The sequence below is a fragment of the Schistocerca gregaria genome, chromosome X, assembly GCF_023897955.1.
Source record: "Schistocerca gregaria isolate iqSchGreg1 chromosome X, iqSchGreg1.2, whole genome shotgun sequence".
In the NCBI taxonomy this organism is placed as follows: domain Eukaryota; kingdom Metazoa; phylum Arthropoda; class Insecta; order Orthoptera; family Acrididae; genus Schistocerca; species Schistocerca gregaria.
Window position 1 is genome coordinate 48016232 of NC_064931.1, and position 25120 is coordinate 48041351.

The following is a 25120-nucleotide window of genomic DNA, read 5'->3' on the forward strand; positions in this document are numbered from 1 at the left end:
AACTTTTCCCCTGTTCAGTTTTGTGGTTGAGAACTGCCCAGTAAGGGATCATTGTGAACAGGATGAACACAGGCAAATGAATTTGAGCATACAATGGTTGAATATTACAGAGTAACAGGAAACTCTGAAGGGAGAGTTAGATAGACCGAATTTTATGTAAGAGAGATTAGTGACCTGAAATTAAGAGAAATAAGACTTGTCTTTGAGGCAAGAATTCAATACTGAAAATAACATCAGCAAATGATGTGACTTTTGTTGACAAGCATGAGAAATGCTTTGAAGGAAACATCCGGCCACTGTGTCCGAGCAGTTCCACGCTTCAGTCCGGAACCGTGCTGCTGCTACGGTCGCAGGTTCAAATCCTGCCTCGGCCCTGGATGTGTGTGATGTCCTTAGGTTGGTTAGGTTTAAGTAGTTCCATAGTGCGTAATGCTCAGAGCCATTTGAATTTTTTTTAAAAAAAAGGAAACAAAGATAACACGTGACACAAATATGCCAACCTCTACAGTGACAATTTGGTGATTCTGAAATAGATATATAAGGAAACAGAGGAATTGATAAAACATGTGAAAAGAATCAGAACCTAATAGCTGTACATGACTGGGTTGCTATAGTTGGATAGAGAAAGGAAGCCAGAATCATTGAAGAATAGGCTGGTGGAAAGAATTGGAGAGGACAAAGATTTCTGCAGTTGGGTTGTAGGTTTTAACTGGTTGCAGTGTACACCTGTTACCAACATATGAGGTTTATTCGAAAAGTAATGTCAGATTGATCACAAAATGGAAACCACAATGAAAATCGAATGAAGCTTTGCACAGATGTTATTGACAAACATGCTACAGACATGCCCAACACATTATATTGCTCTTTTCAGTTCTGAGTGCACAGTGAGCACATAAAGGTGCCTAGATAATAGTAACTTCTGCCAATGGTGTGTGCCCACTGAGATATTTTGCCTGATTTTGTGCAACCATACATAACGTAACTGTCATACATTTCATTTTAAGTGACAATTTTTGGCTGCACAGTGCATGGGCAATGAAGGCAACAGACAACGTTTTGCTGCAGCAAATGAGCTGCAGACCAGTGTACAGAATTGGCAGGAAGCACAGATGGCTGTCTTGTATGAGGAGAGTATTGGAAAGTTGGTGCAACACTATAACAAATATCTTGGTGTGGCGACTATGTAGAGAAGTAGCTGGAGGTTGTAGCTAACTGTTCTGATTAAAACATTTTTGAATTTCACTGTGGTTTCCATTTCACAACTGATCAGACCTTACTTGCCAAATAACCCTTGTCATTAGAAAAGAAGATATACATTGACGAGCAAGATCTCAGTTTGACAAGCTTTCACATGTGTGAGATGCGTACACTGAATCTGGGCTGCCCCTCCTTTTCTTTTTAAGGTCATACCGATAGAAGAACTGAACAGTACTATAACAGCCTCTTTCTGCCTTACATTATACTGTTTTTAGTTACTTGCCGAGTCCACGATTCTTTCAGATGCCTCATCATTTTAGTAACAGTAAAATGTATTAAGAGCAATTATGAAACTTCTTGGCAGATTAAAATTGTGTACTGGACAAAGACGAACTCAGGACCTTCGCCTTTGACAGGCAAATGCTCTACTGACTCAGCTACTCAAGCTCAACTCGTGACCCATTCTCACAGCTTTGCCTCCATAAGCACCTCATCTCCTACCCTCCAAACTCACATAAACTCTTCTGTGGAACTTGCAAGACTAGCACTCCTGGAAGAAAGGATATTATAGAGACATGGCTTAGCCACAGCCTGGGGGAATTTTTACAGAATGAAATTTTCACTCTGCAGTGGAGTGTGTGCTGATATGAAACTTCCTGGTAGATTAAAACTGTGTGGCAAACTGAGACTCAAACTTGTAACCTTAGCCATTGGCAGCCAAGTGCTCTGCCAACTGAGTTACCCAAGCACAAATCACAACTAGTCTCGGTCCAGCACACAGTTCTAATCTGCGAGGAAGTTTTATGTTGGTGCACTCCTCTGCAACGTGAAAATATCATTCTGAAGACAGGTTGTATTCATACTTGCTTATTTTATTTTTGAGTCTTGATATCACATTGCAAACTTTTTAAATAACACCTGTTCTGTATTGTTCCAGCTCAATGAATGGCAAAATCTGGTCAATAACTCATTTTCATATGAATTACACCATATCACATTCCCCCTGAAGGGAGATACTAGTGAGTGGAGACGTTTATTCAAACCTTGTGCAGCTCAAAGATTATTTCTGCCTGTGAGTAACTGCAGATAACTATAATACTCAATCAAATTATGTCAGTATGATACATAATGTTTCCATTTATTATTTACAGACAGTTCTGAGCCACATTGATGCTCTTTTGTATGTGGATACAGATACCTTATTTCTTGGACCATTAGAGGATGTGTGGAGACACTTTGAACTTATGAATTCATCTCAGATAGCAGCTTTAACTCCTGAACATGAAGATCCAAATACTGGCTGGTACAACAGATTTGCCAGGCATCCATATTATGGAAAACTAGGTATGTTAGTTTGGGTTGCTCATATGCCTTTGATAATTCTCTAGTGATATCTCATAATCTGTAGTTCCAGGGAACTGTTTATATGAATCTTCTGTAAACTTTGTTTTCTATTAACAAGTAATTTACACTCCTAGAAATGGAAAAAAGAACACATTGACACCGGTGTGTCAGACCCACCATACTTGCTCTGGACACTGCGAGAGGGCTGTACAAGCAATGATCACACGCACGGCACAGCGGACACACCAGTAACCGCGGTGTTGGCCGTCGAATGGCGCTAGCTGCGCAGCATTTGTGCACCACTGCCGTCAGTGTCAGCCAGTTTGCCGTGGCATACGGAGCTCCATCGCAGTCTTGAACACTGGTAGCATGCCGCGACAGCGTGGACGTGAACCGTATGTGCAGTTGACGAACTTTGAGCGAGGGCATATGGTGGGCATGTGGGAGGCCGGGTGGACGTACCGCCAAATTGCTCAACACGTGGGGCATGAGGTCTCCACAGTACATCGATGTTGTCGCCAGTGGTCGGCAGAAGGTGCACGTGCCCGTCGACCTGGGACCGGACCGCAGCGACGCACGGATGCACGCCAAGACTGTAGGATCCTACGCAGTGCCGTAGGGGACTGCACCGCCACTTCCCAGCAAATTAGGGACACTGTTGCTCCTGGGGTATCGGCGAAGACCATTCGCAACCGTCTCCATGCAGCTGGGCTACGGTCCCGCACACCGTTAGTCCGTCTTCCGCTCACGCTCCAACATCGTGCAGCCCGCCTCCAGTGGAGTCGCGACAGGCGTGAATGGAGGGACGAATGGAGACGTGTCGTCTTCAGCGATGAGAGTCGCTTCTGCCTTGGTGCCAACGATGGTCGTATGCTTGTTTGGCGCCGTGCAGGTGAGCGCCACAATCAGGACTGCATACGACCGAGGCACACAGGGCCAACACCCGGCATCCTGGTGTGGGGAGCGATCTCCTACACTGGCCGTACACCTCTGGTGATCGTCGAGGGGACACTGAATAGTGCACGGTACATCCAAACCGTCATCGAACCCATCGTTCTACCATTCCTAGGCCAGCAATGGAACTTGCTGTTCCAACAGGACAATGCACGTCCGCATGTATCCCGTGCCACCCAACGTGCTCTAGAAGGTGTAAGTAAACTACCCTGGCCAGCTAGATCTCCGGATCTGTCCCCCATTGAGCATGTTTGGGACTGGATGAAGCGTCGTCTCACGCGGTCTGCACGTCCAGCACGAACGCTGGTCCAACTGAGGCGCCAGGTGGAAATGGCATGGCAAGCCATTCCACAGGACTACATCCAGCATCTCTACGATCGTCTCCATGGGAGAATAGCAGCCTGCATTGCTGCGAAAGGTGGATATACACTGTACTAGTGCCGACATTGTGCATGCTCTGTTGCCTGTGGTTCTGTCAGTGTGACCATGTGATGTATCTGACCCCAGGAATGTGTCAATAAAGTTTCCCCTTCCTGGGACAATGAATTCACGGTGTTCTTATTTCAATTTCCAGGAGTGTATATCATCATGCGCCTGAGTGGTTCATGCAGTTCGTAGGCAAAAGTCTTGGGGATACAATACATTGAATGTCAGGTTATGCATCTCAGGGTGTATAAGTGCAGGCATTGTATATAAACATGTTTCTTGTGAAGAATGAGTCTTCGAAGTAAACAGAGTTGAAATGAAGCCTGATTGTAGGTGGCTCCACGAATTAGGTTTGTCAATCGAGTTGCGTACAGTCAATTCCATTGTGCAGTTGGGTTGCTCTAAAGTAGAAATTTAATACTTGCACCAGAAGTGTCACACTTGTAACCATAAAAACAACTGATTAGTAATGCTGAACTCTAAAGAATACTGTGTGAATCAATTGTTAGGCATGGTTAACTAGACAATTTCCATTATTGCTCAGGTAGGGAGGTCAGTGAAGTGCTGCACAAAAAATTAGTAAGGAAATGGGAGAGGAAAATTTGCTAAGTGCAAACAGCCACCATTACAAAATAATGGTGAAGTTTCAAAAGCTGTGCAATCCAAGAAGAGCTAACATTTTACACTGTTACTTGGTCATGAAGGTAGGAACTTCGACATTCTTTAGTGAGACTGCAAATGAGCTAAGCAGAAAATCGTTAGAAAAGTGCAGAGTGGACTACCTTCAAAATGTTACCTAGCAGGGGTTTAACTAAGCAGTAAAGGCTCAGTAATAAATTTGTTACGCATACATAGCAGATCTGAACATCGTTGACAACCCTAGAACAGCAGAAATGATTTGGTCGTTATGGATGACATCGTAGAGCAGAGCGTGTCCTCAGTGAGTAAATACTCCATCCCCACTAGCCTAGACTACTCAGTAAGTAGGATCAGAGGCATTCATGTTGTTTGCAACCTATTTTCTAGCCTAGACTACTCAGTAAGTAGGATCAGTGGCATTCATGTTGTTTGCAACCTATTTTCTGATTATGGTATGGTAACATCTTGTATGAGAATGTTCTAATGTTGGTCGTACGCTTGCTACCATATGAGAAGGTCAGTAATTCATAGCCAGGAATAATGAAATTCTAGCACACACACACACACACACACACACACACACACACACACACACACACACACACACACACACACACACACACACACACACACACACCATGGTGGTCACTGCCCCTGCAGGGCTATTGACGGGGCAGCGGACAGCAAACCACCGCACAAGTGTGTTCCAGACTTCCATTGTGAGCTGGAGCAGCATCCTCGGCAATCTAGAGTCCATTGGTGGATTCAGCAGATTCCTCTCTGAATTACACAGCCATCAGCCATTGCACAAGTCGTGGCAATGATTTGTATTCTGAGTAATAAATTAAATAATCTTGAATACTGTTTCATTGCATCTAACAATGCCATGCAGGTCCTTTGTCGCATCCTGACAAAACGTGTAGGGGTTTCCAGCCTGGCAGTCGGTGACCATAACAAATTGTTTTCGGAAGTGCTTCAGCCCAGTGTCAGTAATTGTTGTAGGGCAACACCAACAGCAAGTCACAGAGGTCAAGGAGAAGACATTGTCGTGTGTTCTCAAAAGAAGAAAATATATTCTTTGCTATGTCCAGGTTAAGACTTGGACCTTGAAGACTCCTTATATAGACAGAGAGAACTGGCAGATTTGTTGCAGTTAAAGGGTAATATTTAGCAAGGGTGTTTTGTTCCAGCACTTTGTAAAACTTAACAGGACATAGTGTGCCATTCGATACATTTGTTCCAGCAATCTGTACTACATGTAGAAAATACAGTCACACGGTAGAAAATTGTTCAGATTGTCATTGGTTAATGATTAGGTGTAGGAATTAGATGTGATTATTTTGCTTTTGCATTTGTGACAGTTGAGTTAGTGTCAGAAGTAATACTAGTTTGATTCATATGAAACAGAGAAAGGTAAATTGCACAAAAATGACAGACACAGACAGTTAGTACTAAAAAGGGATCATATAGAATAAGTTTCCAAATTGTTAGAGGATAATGAACTACAGAACACACTTAATGTAAAACTAAGTCAGCAATTACAAGCTTTATTGAAAGAACAGCAACTATAATCAGGTTTGATCGAAGTTAAAACTGTAGTAAATGTTCACTCCTTCATCTGGTGATCCTTCAGCCATAAATCTCATAACCCCTTTCTCTCCAGGAAAACAACAGAGGACATTACTGTGTTTTTAGATGGTGTGTTAGCCACATTAAGTAGCTGGTCAGATGAAACCTGCTCGTGGATGGCCAAGTTACGTATCATGGGTCAGGCTAAAACCCTATATCTTGTATCATGAAGTGCTTAATATGTTGCCCACATTCAGTGACTTAGCAGAGGGTTTGCATCAGGTGTATAGAAAACTGAACAGTACACAGGTTTTTAAGGAGAAACTAAATAGTTTAAGACAGAAGATGAATGAAACAGTGACATTATTTTTTGACAGAATATGCAAAATTGATGTACAGACTTGAGAGCTGACGCACAAGCCAGGGGCATGCAGAGTCTTGTTCAGAAGCAGAAAATACAACACTGGACATGTTTCTCAGATGGGTGTACCCAAATTTTTCACGATGAGTGTGAGTGGGAGACCTTGAGGATTTTGCCTTATATTGCTATAAATTTGCAAGAAGTGGATAGTGCAGCTATGATGCATACCGAATGGAAGATATTCAGATCTGGTAAAGAATGTTATGGTTGTGGGCAGCAGGGGCATTAAGATGCGGGGTTTCCAACCAAAATTCTATAATTGCCAACAGTTTGGGCATAAGGTTTGGGATTGTGAATTTAGAAAACAGTGAAAGTGCAGTGCGAAAAAGAAACAGTTAAACACCAATGGAGAATGTTCCTTCCATTGGGAAACATTCCCAGTAAATCGTAGTAATGTAGAAATATCTGCAGAGACAGATTGTTGTTGATAATGTGGATAAATAAAAGGAAGTATAAGTTTTTAGTAGATACTAGGGCACAAACATCAGTTGTGAACCTGGATCTTATGGACAAGTGGAGACTGAAAATACCGAGATTCAGATTGTGCTCAATAGGGGCTAAAAAAATTGATTCAGTGAGGACAACACAGCTTAAATTTAGTTAGGAACCACGTGGTTTCAGGAGCAAATGGAAGTGTTTCCAACTGTGCGGCAGGGACTCTCTGCAATATTTGAAGTAAACTCATTGCTTAGGCACCATGCTAGAATCAACCTTTTGCACTGAACTGTTTAACTCGACGGGGATTCATTTTTGATAGGTGCAACAGTTGCAGATGTTTCTGTGTCACAAGGTACACTATCGCTAAGGCAGTACTAACTAAACTATGTGCAAGTACATCAAAAGTTTATATGCAGACTGAAGTGACAAATGAAAATTTATACCAGGTCATGGATTCAAAGCCACGTCTCCTGCTCACTGGGCAGATATGCCAACCTCTGTGCCAGGGTGGCTTAGTGGTTATCACATCTGCCTACTGAGCTTGAGACCTGGGTCCAAATCCTGTTCTTGCTACAAAGTTTAATTTGTCACTTCAATCTGCATTTATACACCACAGGTGTATGAGACTTCAAAAGGTCTCTATCACTATATTGTTTCATTTTACATTAAAAGTTGTTTCGTATGACTAACTACCAGCAGGTACAAGAAAGTAATTTGGGTTAAGATAGCTGTCAATGTTCCACAAAAAGCATTATGTTTAATAGGACCTCTATTGAGTAATTACATTTTGGAGGAACAGCATTGTTTGATACGAAGAAGTATAGCACATGCTAGTGAAATAAATGGCCAGATTATGGTGCCAGTAAGCCTGGATGACTTTGGAATGATGGAAAGTCGTGCACCACTGCATCATAAGCAGTATAGATTACCAAAAGATCTCCAAGTGTTATGGTGATATTAGTTTTTATTAATGCAGTCTACTTTTGTCTCATAAAGAGCATAAATCGTGGAAAGGGAACAACCATCCGTGACATTACTGTGGAATGGATTCATCCTAGTAAGTAAGAGTGTTTAGAGTAAAAGGTAAAAACAGCAAGCTAGAAAAATAATATTTTCCTTGGGTAAGATGTTCTAAAGGAACAAACAGTTCAGAGTAGTCAATATGTAAGATAGAAAGAGGTAAAATTCAGCCTAAATTTTATTCAAGTGGAGGGGAATGTTAGACTACAAATTATTAAAGAAACAGAAGAGTAAAATTCTGTAAATGTGAACAGCTGACATTACTCAGTCACATGGAAGTATCAACAGCTGCCAGCTGGGAATCGTAAACATTTCAACACTGTTACTCTGGCAGGAAGACAGGAACCTCAACACCCTTGAACAAGACTGTGAGCAAGCCCAGCAAAAAATCATTAGAAGAGTGCAGACCGGACTGCATTCGTAACATTATGCAAGAGACACTAGTTAGGTTGCAGCGTTGCTTTGCAGGGTTTTGACTAAGCAGTAAAGACACAGTAACAAATTAATTAAGCAAATATAATGGAACTGAAGACCACTGACAACTTGAAAAGCAAAGCCGATAAGGTCACTATGAATGACATCGTAGAGTGGAGCCTCTCCTCGATGACGTGAATACTCCACCTCCACTATTGAAGAGCACTCAATCAGTAGGATTGTGTTCATATCATTCAGACTCTATTCTCTGGTTATGATAGAGTAACATCTTGTGTGTGAGTGTCCTAGTGTTGGTGTTACACTTGCCACTTCACGAGAAGATCACCAATCTGTAACTGAAGATAATGCAATCCAGCATCCGTTTCTGAAGTCAGCACATCAGCCAGAACTAAGAGGTAACCCAGGGGTCTACCAATACAATTCCGCTCCAGCACAGAATTTGCCCTAACACTTCAGTGTCACACAAGACTGGCAGCCTACTAAACTGGTGAGCCAGGTCCAGCTTTCAGCACAACATCCGACATTGCGGTCCACCTGATAGGACAATGTGAGCAATGATCTGAGAGGGATTTCATGCTCCCCAAAATGGCATGTAGAGAGAAAAACACACACACACACACGCACCTTTATAACATAACAAATTATGAAACAAAGTGAGCAGCAGATACCAATAATCAAAAATTTATTGCAAAAGTATAAGAAATGCCACTTTAAATAAATAAATTTTCTATCCAGCTGAGTGGGAAATAAATCTCTATCAGTGAGAGAACTGCTGAAATTGGAACTGTAGAATCGATAATAAATGACATAATGATAGTGTAGGTACTTTTTAAAAGTTACCTAGTGATACCCATGAGTCTTTCTATTTTAGTTTAATATGTTTTTAGTAGTATCAATGTGCAAATTGAGTAGAGAATGATGAAAATAAACCCATGAAAGACATAAAAATGCATAGAGATTTAGCCTATCATATGGTTAACCTTTCATTAATATTCAACACAGTCATTGCTTTGCTACTTGCTTAAGAAGATGTAATCTCAAAATTAGGCTGTCATTACAACTGCTGTGTGTTAAGGTTTGTGTACTCTGTGGCATACAGAAACACACACATTGTGTCATTCTCTTAAAACAAACACGGATAGCTGAACAGACATTGTTTTTCAAGAAGTTATATCAATTAAATTTACAGTGAAAATTATCCGAAGAGTGACAACTTTGTAAGGAATTTATACTGGGTGCAAAGTTGATTTAAATCTTTCTCAGTGAACTACATTCAATAATAAAACACTGCAAATATGTTTATTTCATTTTACTAGTCTGTTGACCTACTAATATTTTATAAGAAATTTCATGTGACAAAATTACAAAAAGTGAAACACTGGGAGAATCTTGTTATTGACAAAGAAACCATAATCAGTTCCCAAAAGGATCAACATTGAAAATTAGTGACCAAAGGTGGAAAATGATACTGCAGTCATTCTGACTTGAAGTCTACTTTGTTTTAGATGTTTGTCATCTAAACCGTAAAGACCCGTAATATAATTTCTTGATTGTGTGGTAGTTGACATACATTGCATCAGTGCTCAACTACAAAAATCTGTAGAATATGTGAAAAGATCTAATAATGTTTTTCCCATTATTTACCAGTCTGTGAAAATTAATATTATGCTACAGCAACAATAAAATATGTTTCATGGAATATTATTATGCAATGCATTGACTTTCTTGAATGGTGTGAAGAAAAAACTAACAAGTAAGAGAGGGTCATATAAAGGCTCTTGAACTGTAATGACTACAAAGCGATACATGTCAATCTTTTCATAAAGTGCACAAACATTTCAGATTGCAGTGTCGTAATACTTTCTCATCTCGCTTCATTTTATTGGAAGCACTTCTGTCTCAAAAAGTACATTTACTGAAGAACATTTATCATATGTGAAACTGATACAACATAATAAGTACTTCATTCTTCAGTACTTCATTGTCATGAAGTTAATCATCTTTTAGTTTCAGGAAGGTTGTGCTGATAACACTAAAAAACTGTGAAATTTACACATTTAATCAGCAATACTGATTTGTATTCACATGTTAGGGCATTGTTTTGTCATATGATCACTGTTGTAATGATAACAGAAACTTTGTTGATACTATGCTATGCAAGAGTATATATCAATAAATTTAATCACAAATAACTACAAAACTTGGGAGTAGTGAACATATCACTATTGTTGTCATATCTTAGTGTCAGCTTGGTATGCTGCCATTGGTATTTCTGACTACTGTCATTTTCTTTGTTAAGGACTAGCATCAAAGACTTATCTTACAAGCCAGCACTAAATATTTCAGTTCTTAGCTGTACATACAGGGTGTTTCAAAAATGACCGGTATATTTGAAACGGCAATAAAAACTAAACGAGCAGCGATAGAAATACACCGTTTGTTGCAATATGCTTGGGACAACAGTACATTTTTAGGCGGACAAACTTTCGAAATTACAGTAGTTACAATTTTCAACAACAGATGGCGCTGCAAGTGATGTGAAAGATATAGAAGACAACGCCGTCTGTGGGTGCGCCATTCTGCACGTCGTCTTTCTGCTGTAAGCGTGTGCTGTTCACAACGTGCAAGTGTGCTGTGGACAACATGGTTTATTCCTTAGAACAGAGGTTTTTTCTGGTATTGGAATTCCACCGCCTAGAACACAGTGTTGTTGCAACAAGACGAAGTTTTCAACGGAGGTTTAATGTAACCAAAGGCCCGAAAAGCGATACAATAAAGGATCTGTTTGAAAAATTTCAACGGACTGGGAACGAGACGGATGAACGTGCTGGAAAGGTAGGGCGACCGCGTACGGCAACCACAGAGGGCAACGCGCAGCTAGTGCAGCAGGTGATCCAACAGCGGTACATCGCACGGCCGACGTCTTTAATTTCCTGAATGAATATTTCGATGATCGTGTGATTGCTTTGGGCTATCCGAAACATACAGGAGGCGGCGTGGATTGGCCTCCCTATTCACCAGACATGAACCCCTGTGACTTCTTTCTGTGGGGACACTTGAAAGACCAGGTGTACAGCCAGAATCCAGAAACAATTGAACAGCTGAAGCAGTACATCTCATCTGCATGTGAAGCCATTCCGCCAGACACGTCAAAGGTTTCGGGTAATTTCATTCAGAGACTACGCCATATTATTGCTACGCATGGTGGATATGTGGAAAATATCGTACTATAGAGTTTCCCAGACCGCAGCGCCATCTGTTGTTGAAAATAGTAACTACTGTAATTCCGAAAGTTTGTCCGCCTGAAAATGTACTGTTGTCCCAAGCATATTGCAACAAACGGTGTATTTCTATCGCTGCTCGTTTAGTTTTTATTGCCGTTTCAAATATACCGGTCATTTTTGAAACACCCTGTAGATTCCATGCAGGTCTCCTGTCAACCTGAAAATATTTTAAAATATTTTGTTTGTAATTATTGTTAACAAGCTCCTTCTCAGTTGCAGTATATTTTCATTATCCCGTTTGCTACAGTATTATTGATTGCTGCTTAGAAGGCTGAAAATTTATTACACATGTATTTTTTGTCTGCATAGGAGTCAACTCTGGTGTTATGTTAATGAATCTTACCAGGATGCGCACTTTCCGGTGGACAGACTATGTTGTACCAATATATAAAGAATACAAACTGAAGATAACATGGGGAGATCAAGACATTATAAACATAATATTCCACTTTCACCCAGGTATGCACAACATGCTTTGGATATGATATATTATATTTTGGAGAGAGAGAGAGAGAGAGAGAGAGAGCTTGTTGGAGGTGTTTAGCTTTTGTATTTTAAATTTGTTCACAGATATTGCTAAACATGTTTAAGTGTACTCTTGTCTCGTGATCTAATACTCATAAAGCCTATAGCAACATGGAAGATTTAAGAATCTGGTGTTGCAGAAATAATACTCATGGTACTTTGTTTTCTTTAGTTAAAAGAAAACTTTGATTAAAAGATAGGTTCAAGACAATAGTAAGTTGCTCAGTGGTTTTGTTCTAGATTAAATTACATCTGATAGACAGTACTGGTGCAACCTATGGATCATAAATTTTCAATTATTACCTAAACAAATCAAATTGCAGCTGGGAAAGGTGGTAGTGGTGATAGCCCTCTACATATCAGCACTCAATGTAACAGATTTTTCCCATCAACAGATTATTTAGTGGAGACCACAGTTGTGGAAGACTGCATTTTGGCTGTTCATGAAACAGTTTACATAGAAAATTACCTCATAATTCTATAAATGACTGCCTCATAATGTTTTATTCATCTGAGGAAAGTGAAAAAACTCACTAACAGGTGAGGCAAAATTCAATAGCCCAAAGAAACAGTATCTTAGTCTGTGTACTATACAGAATCAGTAGGCATGTCTTCATGGAGCAAAAACCATCCCCATAGACAGCTCTCCTGTAATGCTTTTTCATGACAGCTACCCCTCCCCTGCAAAAAAAAAAAAAAAAAAAATAAAAATAAAAAACGCACCCTCGTCATCTTACTTGTCTGATAATGATTGGGTCATGGTCTTTCTTGGCGCTGGTCAATCCAGATTTCGACTTCTCCTTTGTATAGGAGTCATAGTGATGTATCCAGCACTGAGCTAAAAAGGTAATAGGGAGTGGTCTGACACAGCTGTAACATTTCTGCTGCTGCCTCAATTTGGAGGACTTTCTTGAACCTGTGTGAGCACTGGTGGAATCCAGTTGGGGGTGACCTCTGTTTTGTTCAAAATGTTGTGTGATACGTTAAAAATTGAGCCACAACTGATCTTGACTTTTTTCACTGTCACCCCAATTGTGGTATGGAAGTCTTGGAGTACCAGGGCACCCACTTCTATTAAGAGTCCTGGTTCTTTGCAGAGAAATAGTGTGCCACTCCATTCATCATCATTCAGATTTACTTGACTACACTTGAAGGGCCTATAACGCCCATAGTGTCATGTTATTGCATTGTTGCTGTACAGTTTGACCCCCTCAGCATGAGGAAATGAATTGTTGTGTGTTGCTTCGTTTTCTCAATGGGCTGTATCATTTTGTTGTGGTTGCTCTTGTGACATACTGTTGTACTGTGGCACAGAGATTTCAGTTTATATCAGGACTGCAGATATGTACTTGCAAGTAAAAAAATTTTTGAGGTGGTAATTAAAACTTTGACTGCCACTCATATTTGCCAAGAGCAAGTGGTCCAACAACTTTGGTGCACACACTGAGGCAAGGATACTAGTTATCTTCATGAATGTTTTAAATCAGTCCCATGCATTTTCATCTTTGCCTCTGTCAGCCAGCTTTTGTTTCACAGTAGCGGTTAAAAATTCGTTGAAGTTGGTGGGTTGCTGACACTTTCAAAAGAAAGTCCGTGTGGGCAGTAAGAGATTACGACAAAGTTCTTAAATGTGTAAAATTGTGTACCCTGGCTGAAGTAGCCCCATTTTTAATTGAAGGGTAACATTTGGCTTTAAAAGTAGGTATTCTTCTTCACTAAAAAAAAAAGTTTTTTAAGGCTTGTCAGAATGACAAATCAAAGAAAAAGGAAGAAAAAACATGAAATGAACTAGATCAGTACAGATCAGGGAAACTCATATTTCCTGCCAAGAAATTATGGAAATCTAACTTGACTTCAGTTCTGTTGTCACACTGTTAATTTCATTACTGAATTTGTAGTGTACACATAGAGAATTATTACCAGAAGCTGTATGTCCAGAAAAAAAGTAAGTATTGGGCTGGAGAAAGCAGGTGCATTCAACCCGTAGGTGTTGCATTATGTATTAAATACTTAACTCTGTTTTGTATATAAGGCTGTCTGTAAGTAGTTTAACCACACTTCAGCAATGTTGGTTATAATGGTTTCAAATGCCAGCTGACTAAAAGAAAGTGTACAGAAAACATTTAATCAGCCATAAAACTATGTTTACCAATTGACCTGAATGACTTTACCACCCAACATATACTAACAGACTGCTGTTATCATTGCGGGAAACAGAATACCTGAATTGGAAAAATCTGAGATTTATGGGAACTAAATGTGTTTAAAGTGCTGTTTCTGTCAGCCCTTACGGAAACTTGCAGAGTACTATATTTTGGCTGTTTAGGCAACATTTCACCTTAAAAAAAACCTCATAATTCTGGAAATGCCTGTCTCATAATGTAAATGGTTTCTTCATGTGAGGAAAGTGGAGGATAGTGAGTGACTTTCTTTAGGTAAGCCACTTTTTAAAAAATAAACTTACCATAAGGCAGCTTCAAGTTGATATGATTTTTCTATTTTCTGTTCCACTTCTAGTCTCATATCTTCCTCTCATCAGTTACAGTTGATACTTACGCTGGAAGAATAGTCTGCTCAGACAGGTTTTATTTCTTCCTAGAGAAAACTGTTTGTATTGATTTTAAATGTAATTGTTCTCTTTTCACATCTCCAGAACTAAGGCTGTGGGATACTGTTATACATTTTAAGTAGACAGTGTGGTTTTTAGGTATCTTATTTGATAGCAAACTTACTTGGCTGCCGCATCTCAACGAGTTCAAAACAAGAACCCTTAAAGCTCTGGATATCATGAAGTGCTTGAATGGTAAGAAGTGGGGTGCAGATAGATCCTGTTTGCTGCAGTTCTTTAAGGATTTCGTGCAATCACGTCATGATTATGGTTGTACGGTCTATGGCTGGGCATGACCAATGTATTTAAAGATGCTGGACTCTGTACACCACAAGGGCATCAGATTGCCCACAGGAGACTATAGGATGAGCCCTATACCAAGCTTTTATGCAGAGGCAGAAGAGCTGCCATTAGCTGCTCAGCAGCACTTCCTTGTGATTAAACGGATGCTCAAGCTCCAGTCATTTCTGACTTTGTTGGCTTTCCCTGCAGCTATTAATATCTGTGAATCTTTAGAATGACTCTGTTGCAACCATCCACAAGGGACGAAACCGGTCGGTATATGGGCAAAGCAGCTTTTATTGGGTCTGGGAGTGTGTCTGCCAAACATACAGAGAGAGGGTTAGTGCAAACCTCCACCGTGGTTGTTATTGAGACCTAGAATAATTTTAGGTTTGACAGAGTGCAACAAATTGTTCACTCCAGACTACGTTATTAAGAATAAATTTATTACCATTTTAAATGAGTACTAGGACTCTACCATGATATGCACTGATGGGTCGAAGGAGGGGGATGTTGTTGGTTGTTCGGTCATTTTTCTTGCCTCTGTCTTTAGGTTCCATCTGCCTAGTGCATCTACCATCTTTGACACTGAATTCTATGTGGTTTTTAATGCTGTGGATCAGATGAAATGTGAATGTGGATCCAAATTCATAATATGTTCTGACTCACTCAGTGTGCTGCAGACAGTGTGGCCTATGTATCCAGCAGATAGAACTGTCCAGAACATCCATGATGCCATTCTGCACTTTGAAAAGACAGAGGAAGGAGGTCTCATTCTGCTGGGTACCAGGACACACGGATATCTGTGGGAATGAGATGGCCGACACCACAACCAAGGAGGCATGTACCCTTCACAACATAACTGACTCTGTGCCCTCCATTGTCGTTGCTGTGATGGCCTGTCATGCATCTTTGGGAGAAAGAGTTGCTGATCATGCCAGAAATTAAGTTGTGATCGATAAAAGACTGTGTGGCCATGGCGCACCTCTTTTCAGCCAGTTAAAAGTGATGCAGTCTGTTTAATTTATTTATTTTTCCATCAGTCTTCTGGCTGGTTTGATGTGGCTCACCACGACTTCCTCTCCTGTGCTAACCTCTTCATCTCAGAGTAGCATTTGCAACCTACATCCTCAATTTTTTGCTGGATGTATTCCAGTCTTTGTCTTCCTCTACAGTTTTTACCTCTACAGCTCCCTCTAGTACCATGTCTTACCAGATATCCTGTCATACTGTCCCTTCTCTTTATCAATGTGTTTCACATATTCCTTTCCTCTCCGATTCTGCAAGAATCTCCTTATTCCTTATCTTATCAGTCCAACTAATTTTCAACATTCGTCTGTAGCACCACATCTCAAATGCTTCGATTCTGTTCTGTTCCAGTTTTACCACAGTCCATGTTTCACTACCATACAATACTGTACTCCAGACATACATTCTCAGAAAATTCTTCCTCAGACTAAGGCTGATATTTGATATTGTATTGTATGGAATTGGGGACCTAGAGATGCCAGAGAGATTTCATCCCTGCCATAGCCCCCAGTGGTACACAATAGGCTACAGCAGTCCACTCAAGCCACCGCCGCACCACACCGAACTCAGGGTTATTGTGTGGTTCGGCCCCCAGTGGAACACCCCTTCTCCCCCTCTTTCCCCCGGGAACGTCTTACACCAGACGAGTGTAACCCCAATGTTTGCATGGTAGAGCAATTATGGTGTACACGCATGTGGAGAAAGTATATGCACCGCAATCGCCAACATAGTGTAACTGAGGTGGAATAAGGGGAACCAGCCTGCATTTGCCGATCCATATGCAAAACCGCCTTAAAAACCATCCACAGACTGGCCAGCACACCAGACCTCATCATTAACCCGTGGGGCGGATTTGTGCCGGGGACCGGCACGCCTTCCCACACAAAAAGCAGTGCGTTAGACCGCATGGCTAACCAGGCAGGCTATATTTGATATTAGTAGACTTCTCTTGGCCTGGAATACCCTTTTTGCCATTGCCAGTATGCTTTTGATGTCTTCCTTGCTCTGTCCATCATTGGTTATTTTACTGCCTAGGTAGCAGAATTCTTTAACTTGAACTACTTCGTGACCATCAATCCTGATGTTAAGTTTCTCGCTGTTCTCATATCTACTACTTCTCATTACCTTTGTATTTCTTCGGTTTACTCTCAGTCCATACTCTGTACTCATTAGACTGTTCATTCTGTTCAGCAAATCATGTAATTCTTCTTCACTTTCACTCAGGATAGCAATATCATCAGTGAATCTTATCATTGATATCCTTTCACCTTGAATTTTAATTCCACTCCTGAACCTTTCTTTTATTTCCATCACTGCTTCCTCGATGAACAGATTGAACAGTAGGGGTGAAAGGCTACATCCTTGTCTTACACCCTTTTTAATATGAGCCCTTCGTACTTGGTTGTCCACTCTTGTTTCCTCTTGGCTGTTGTACGTATTGCATATGGCCCGTCTCTCCCTATAGCTTACAGTGCTTTTTTCAGAATTTCAAACATCTTACACAATTTTACACTGTCGAATGCTTATTCCAGGTCAACAAATCCTATGAACATGTCTTGATTTTTCTTTAGTCTTCCTTCCATTATTAACTGCAATGTCAGAATTGCCTCTCTCCTGCCTTTACCTTTCCTAAAGGCAAGCTGATCGTCATCTAGCGCATCCTCAATTTTCTTTTCCATTCTTCTGTATATTATTCTTGTAAGCAACTTGGATGCATCAGTTGTTACGCTGATTGTGCGATAATTCTTGCACTTGTCAGCTCTTGCCGTCTTCAGAATTGTGCAGATGATGTTTTTCTGAAAGTCAGATGGTATGTCACCAGATTCACACATTCTACACACCGAAGTCAATAGTCGTTTTATTGCCACTTCCCACAATGATTTTAGAAATTCTGATGGAATGTTACCTATTTGTTCTGCTAGATTTGATCCTAAGTCCTCCAAAACTATTTTAAATTCTTATTCTCATACTGGATCCACTATCTCTTCTAAATTGACGCCTATTTCTTCCTCTATCACATCAGACAAATCTTCCCCCTCATAGAGGCTTTCATTGTAATCTTTCCACCTATCCGCTCTCTCTCACCATTTAACAGTGGAATTCTCGTTGCACTCTTAATGTTATGACCCTTGCTTTTAATGTCACTGAAGGTTGTTTTGACTTTCCTGTATGCTGAGTCTGTCCTTCCGACAATCATTTCTTTTTCAACGTCTTCACATTTTTCCTGCAACCATTTCATCTTATCTTCCCTGCACTTCTTATTTATTTCATACCTCAGCAACTTGTATTTCTGTATTCCTGAGTTTCCTGGAACATTTTTGTACTTCCTTCTATCATTGATCAATTGAAGTATTGCTTTGGTTACCCATGGTTTCTTCACTGTTACCTTCTATGTACCTACATTTTCCTTCCCAACTTCTGTGATGGCCCTTTTTAGAGAAGTCCATTCCACTGCCTACTGAGCTAATCCTTATTGCTGTATCTATAGCCTTAGAGAACTTCAACTATATCTCGTCATTCCTTAGTACTTCTATATCCCACTTCTTTACGTATTGATTCTTCCTGACTAATGGCTTAAACTTCAACCTACTCTTCATGACTACTAATATCTGCTCCTGGGTACACCTTACAATCCAGTATCCAATTTCAGAATCTCTGTCTGACCATGATGTAATCTAACTGAAATCTTCCCATATCACCCGGCCTTTTCCAAGTATACCTCTTCCTTTAGTGACTCTTGAACAGGGTATTTGCTATTACTGGCTGAAATTTGTTGCAGAACTCAGTTAGTCTTTCTCCTCTCTCATTCCTTTTCCCAAGCCCATATTCTCTTGTAACCTTTTCTTCTACTCCTTCCCCTACGATTTCATTCCAGTCCCCTATGACTATTAGATTTTCATCCCCTTTACATACTGCATTATGCTTTCAATATCCTCATACACTTTCTCTATCTCATAATCTTCAGCTTGCGATGTCAGCATGTATACCTGAACTGTCGCTGTTGGTGTTGGTTTGCTGTTGATTCTGATCAGAACAACCCTGTCACTGAACTGTTCATAGAAACACACTCTCTGCCCTATCTTCCTATTCATAACGAATCCTATTCCCATTATACCAATTTCTGCTGTTGTTGATGTTACTCTATACTCATCTGACCAGAAATCCTTATTATCTTTCCATTTCACTTCACTGATCCCTACTATACCTAGATTGAGCCTTTGCATTTCCCTTTCCAGATTTTCTAGTTTCCCTACCACATTCAAGCTTCTGACATTCCACACCCCTACTTGTAACCTCCACCTTGCCAGCCCCCCACCCCCACCTGCCGAAGATCTGACTGGGGGACTGTTCCAGAATCGTTTGCCAATGGAGAGATCATCATGACACTTTGTCAATTGCAGGCCTCATGTCCTGCGGATACACATTACATGTCTTTAATTTAGTGGTTTCCATTGAATTTTGCATCCTCATGCCGTTGATCATAGCTGATTCTTGTCCTTTAGGGGCAGTTTCCAACCCTAGGACAAGTGAGTGCCCTGAATCTTTGTCTGCTCCTCCGCCCTCTTTGACAGAATGGCAGAATGAGAGTGACTTCTTATGCTGCTAATGCTGATTATTAATCAGAATTTAAGCATCAGCGGGATTCAAACCCAGGACCAAAGACTTTTGATTATGAATCAAAGATGCTACCCCCTAGACCATGATTACGAATACATCACTTTAATATGAGTTTGAATAGGACAGAGCTCCCTGACCCATGGCTTTCTTGAGAGACATGAAGAACTGCCTGTTTATGATGCATGTGGTGTGTTGATTACAGTTCGCCAAATTTTGACTGTATTTCATATAGTGACAAGACAGTTAAAGCTGGTTTACCTGGTTCACCAACAGACCTGCCCTTGATTTTAGGTGATAATGAGCTGAAGGTGGCACATGTATAATGATTTTGTTTTTTGTCTTTCCTTCTACCTAAGCTCATTGGTAGAAGCATTTAGTATGTTAGATTCTGGACTTACCTCATAGTGGCTGTCCAGACCAGATATCATTGTTTGTAATGGTGTGCATTGAGTAGCTTGCTCCAGTGTACTGTTCAGGGGAGTAGACAGTGTTCATGTAAAAAACAGTATAGGGTCTCATGTTGTATCCTCATTATTTATTTATTTATTTATTTATTTATTTATACATTGAGTTCTGTAGGACCAAATTGAGGAGCAAATCTCGGAGGTCATGGAATGTGTCAATACAAGAAATTACAACATGAAAGTAATAACAAACAAAATAAAATGTTTAATGAACCCAAAAAAGTCAAGCCATAAGTTTAAGTAAGCACAATCAGCAATGTAATATAAGAATTAGCTTCATTTTTCAAGGAACTCTTCAACAGAATAGAAGGAGTGTCCCATGAGCAAACTCTTTAGTTTAGATTTGAAAGCACATGGATTACTGCTAATGTTTTTCAATTCTTGTGGTAGCTTATTGAAAATGGATGCAGCAGTATACTGCACACCTTTCTGCACAAAAGTTTCGGAAGTGCGATCCAAAAACAGATTGGATTTCTGCCGATTACTAACTGAGTGAAAGCTGCTAAGTCTTGGGAATAAGCTGATGTTGTAAACAAGAAACGACATCAAAGAATATGTATATTGAGAGGCCAATGTCAAAATACCCAGACTAATGAACAGGGGTTGACAAGAGGCTCACGAACTTATACCACTTATTGTCTGAACTGCCTGTTTCTGAGCCAAAAATTTCCTTTTACAATGGGAAGAGTTACCCCAAAATATAATACCATGTGTCATAAGTTAATGAAAATAAGCAAAGTAGTCTAATTTGCACGTCGGACGATCACTTACTTCACATACCGTTCAAATAGTAAAAATGGCAGCATTAAGTCTTTCAACAAGATCCTGAATGTGGCCTTTATGTGAATGCCTAGAAATCTGAACTGTTCAGTTTCACTAATCATATGCCCATTCTGCAAAATTAAATAAATGGTTTTGTTGAATTATGTGTTGGAAACAGTAAAAACTGAGTCTTCCTGTGATTTAGCGTTAGTTTATTTTCTATAACCCATGAACTTGTCATGGACAGCGCTCTTTGAAACTGAGCCAATGTTGCACACAACGTCCTTTACTACCAAGCTAGTGTCATCAGCAAACAGAAATATTTTAGATTTACCTGTAATATTAGAGGGTTTATTTATATAAATAAGGAATAGGAGTGGCCCAAACACTGATCCCTGGGGTACCCTCCACTTGGATCCTACCTCACTCAGACCACACATCGCAACCATTCCCAACACTATGAATAAAGACCTTACGCTGTCTTGTTAAAATAAGAGCTGAACCAGTTGTGAGCTACTCCCTGAATACCGTAATGGTCCAACTTCTGGAGCAAAATTTTGTGATCAACACAATAAAACACCTTTGATAAATCCAAAAATATGGCTAGCATTTGACACCTTTTGTTTAAACCATCCAGTACCTTACAGAGGAAGGAGAATATTGTGTTTTCAGTTGTTAAATGACTTGTAAAGTTGAACTATACATTTGATAACAAATCATGTGACATAAAATGATCTATAATCCTTACATACACAGCATTTTCAATAACTTTAGCAAACACTGATGGCATAAAAATAGGTCTAAAGTTAACTACATTATCCCTTTCTTCATTTTTGTAAAGTGGCTTTACTACTGAGTACTTTAATCGCCCAGGAAACTGTCCATTCCTAACGGAAAACTTAAAAATATGGCTAAATACAGGGCTAACATGTGCAGCACAGTACTTCAATGCTCTGCTAGGCACTCCATCATAATCATGAGAGTCCTTACTCTTCAGTGATTCAATTATTGACTCAATCTCCCTCTTGTCTGTATCACAAAGGGGTATTTCAGACATCAATCTCGGAAAGGCATTTGCCAAGAAAGTTATGATTCTGTGTGGAAACTAAATTTTTATTTAATTCACCAGGAATGACCAGAAAATGATTGTTAAATACTGTTCATATATCTGATTTGCCAATAACAGAAATACTTTTACTATGAATTGACTTTATATTGTCGACCTAGTGCTGCTGACCAGACACTTCTTTCACAACTGGCCATATGGTTTTAATTTTATCCTGTGAATTAGCTATTCTATTTGCATGGAAATTACTAATTGCTTTTCTTATAACATTTTTAAGCACCTCACAATACTGTTTGTAATGGACTACTTTAGCTTGATTGTTACTGCTTCTAACATTTTCATATAATTCTTGCTTTCTTGTACTTGATATCCTTATCCCACTAGTCAGCCACTCAGTCTGCCTTTGACTGATAGTACCCCATATAGAACGTTGTAATGAAAAGCAACTCTCAAAGAGCATGAGAAATTTGTTAATGAAAGTGTTAATTTGTCATCTATGTTATCAGCACTATAGACATCCCACCACTTTTGTTCCTTAATGAGATTTAAAAAAACTATATTGCCACTGCATTATATTTTCTTCATAGTTTGTAATTGTATGTGACATTTGTGTGAGTACTGTTGTGGTTGGCAGGAGAGCCAACACAGGGTTACTAAAAGAGGCCGAAATGCACGCGTTTTAGCTCACGCAGGCTGGCGTGAGGTCTGGAACATGACAAGGGAACTAGAATTGAGAAAAACAGACGTAGCTGGTGGAATACTTAACTTTAATCCATTAATGCAGAACGTCGCTCTTTATGGTACACGATTCACAATATCAATAGTACGGATAATGGCGCCTTGCTAGGTCGTAGCAAATAACGTAGCTGAAGGCTGTGCTAACTATCGTCTCGGCAAATGAGAACGTAGAAGTCAGTGAACCATCGCTAGCAAAGTCGGCTGTACAACTGGGGTGAGTGCTAGGAAGTCTCTCTAGACCTGCCGTGTGGCGGCGCTCGGACTGCAATCACTGAAAGTGGCGACACGCGGGTCCGACGTATACTACCGGACCGCGGCTGATTTAAAGGCTACCACCTAGCAAGTGTGGTGTCTGGCGGTGACACCACAAGTACAAAAGCCTTTTACTGTTAAAATTTGTGCACCATGGTCTGAAAGGCCATCCATCCTTTTAGTAACAGAATATCCATCTAATAATGAAGAATGAATAAAAATATTGTCAGTGGCTGTGCTACTGTTCTCCTGCACCCTAGTTGGAAAAACTACAGTCTGCATCAGATCAAATGAGTTTAGGAGATCTACCAACATCCTTTTTCTTGCACAATCATATACAAAATTAATATTGACATCACCACATATAACTAATTTTTGGTACTTCCTATAAAGTGAACAAAGAACCCTCTCTAGCTTGAGCAGAAATGATCTGATATCAGAGTTAGGGGACCTATATATAAACAACAATTAGTTTCCTTTCACTAAATTCAACTGTCCCAGCACAAAATTCAAATATCAGTTCAGTGCAGTGCCATTATACATCTATGGACTCAAATGGAATACAATTTTTTTACATACATGGCCACTCCCCATTCCACAAGAAACTCATTGCAAAACAGCCAGCTTTTCTATATCATGGTAAAGGAAGCCTCCGAGTTGTCAAATTACTTAAATGGTCCTCCAGTATACCAGTTATGTCAGAGTCAATATCTCTAAGCAGTTCACTAACTTTATCTCTGATATCTCTTATATTTTGATGAAATATACTAATTCCTGCTCTACTTGGATACCCAACCTCTTGTGAAGGTGATTCCGTAGTTAGAGGGACTTCCTTTAAGCAGATGTAAATATCAGCTGACTTCTATCTAAAAAAGGTGCAACTCTAAAACCAACTACTACAGGAATTTTTCCATGAGTGATCCCACCATCTTCCCTACACTCTCACCTTAAGCTTTGCCAGCCTTCCCTTCCAATACCTATTGAGGTGCAGGCCATTCGTGGTGAAAACCAATCTACTGATAGACTCAGCTGGCACCACTGCAATGTGACCCATGTGCTCAGCCATCAGTGCTTACTCCAGCCCAGTGTTAACACACCTAATAGGTACATTAAAATAAAGCCAATCATGAAGCTGAAACAGTTGCACAAAATGCACATTCGTGCCACCAGTTTGAGTAGCTATCTTTACCAGGTCACCACCTACATCATATTCCCCATACCTATCCAGACTATTCCCTGCTCCACCCACAATCACTATCTGATCTTCTTTCATAAAATTCCTACACAACTCCTCTATGCTTTCAGTCATGTGAGCCAACCTTGCACTAGGCTTCATAATGCTGGTGACCTGGTACTCACTCCCCAACACTTCTGCACTGCTGGTCCACACCTTTAGCATGCGAACTACCTAGCAGCAGAACCTTCTTCTTTCTGTTAGACTTTGCAACCAACTCTGGCCTCCTTACTGCATGTTTCCTACACCTACACAGGAGGCTCCTCTCCACTCAACTTTGGCAGTTGGTAAAATCTATTGGATATATATAGAAGGTAAAACCATCTGAATACCTCCTCCTCCTCCTCGCTGCCTTCTTGCCAACTTCCAGTTCCCATTACCCAGCATCCTGGACCTTCCTCAACCTATCTAGTCATTGTTTTGTGCTCTAGCCCCATTTAGCTCACACAGTTGGCGTATGGGCGCAGATGACCACTGTGTTGATTGCTCTTCAGATGCAATGGCAGCAACAACCAGATTACAAGAAAATAAAGCACACCTTGTGATGCCGTTCTATAGGTCTGTAAGTTCTTTCTCTACCAAACTTTTAATGTCCTGTTAAACTATATAATTTTTTTGCAGGCTTCCTGTTTAACCTAAAATGCACAAATTTAGAAACTTGTCATTTAATAAAATACAATCCTAGATTTTTATTTCATCCTGTCACATTTTGACCCAATGTTTTTAGTGGCATGTTATTTTCTCTTCTCTTTCTTCATTATATTCTGAAGAGGAAAGAAACATTCCAAAAATTAAAAAAAAAAATTCATTTT

At 40.1% G+C, this 25120-nt stretch overlaps 1 protein-coding gene across 1 annotated transcript in view; it reads left to right on the forward strand.

The window, feature by feature from the left end:
• Positions 1 to 25120, forward strand: part of LOC126299488 (glucoside xylosyltransferase 1) — a 153356-nt gene that overhangs the window by 108929 nt on the left and 19307 nt on the right. The window contains exons 3-5 of the mRNA XM_049991426.1: positions 2138 to 2272; positions 2352 to 2544; positions 12040 to 12189. Coding sequence (XP_049847383.1) covers positions 2138 to 2272; positions 2352 to 2544; positions 12040 to 12189 — 478 coding nt within the window. The remainder of the gene's footprint in view (positions 1 to 2137; positions 2273 to 2351; positions 2545 to 12039; positions 12190 to 25120) is intronic.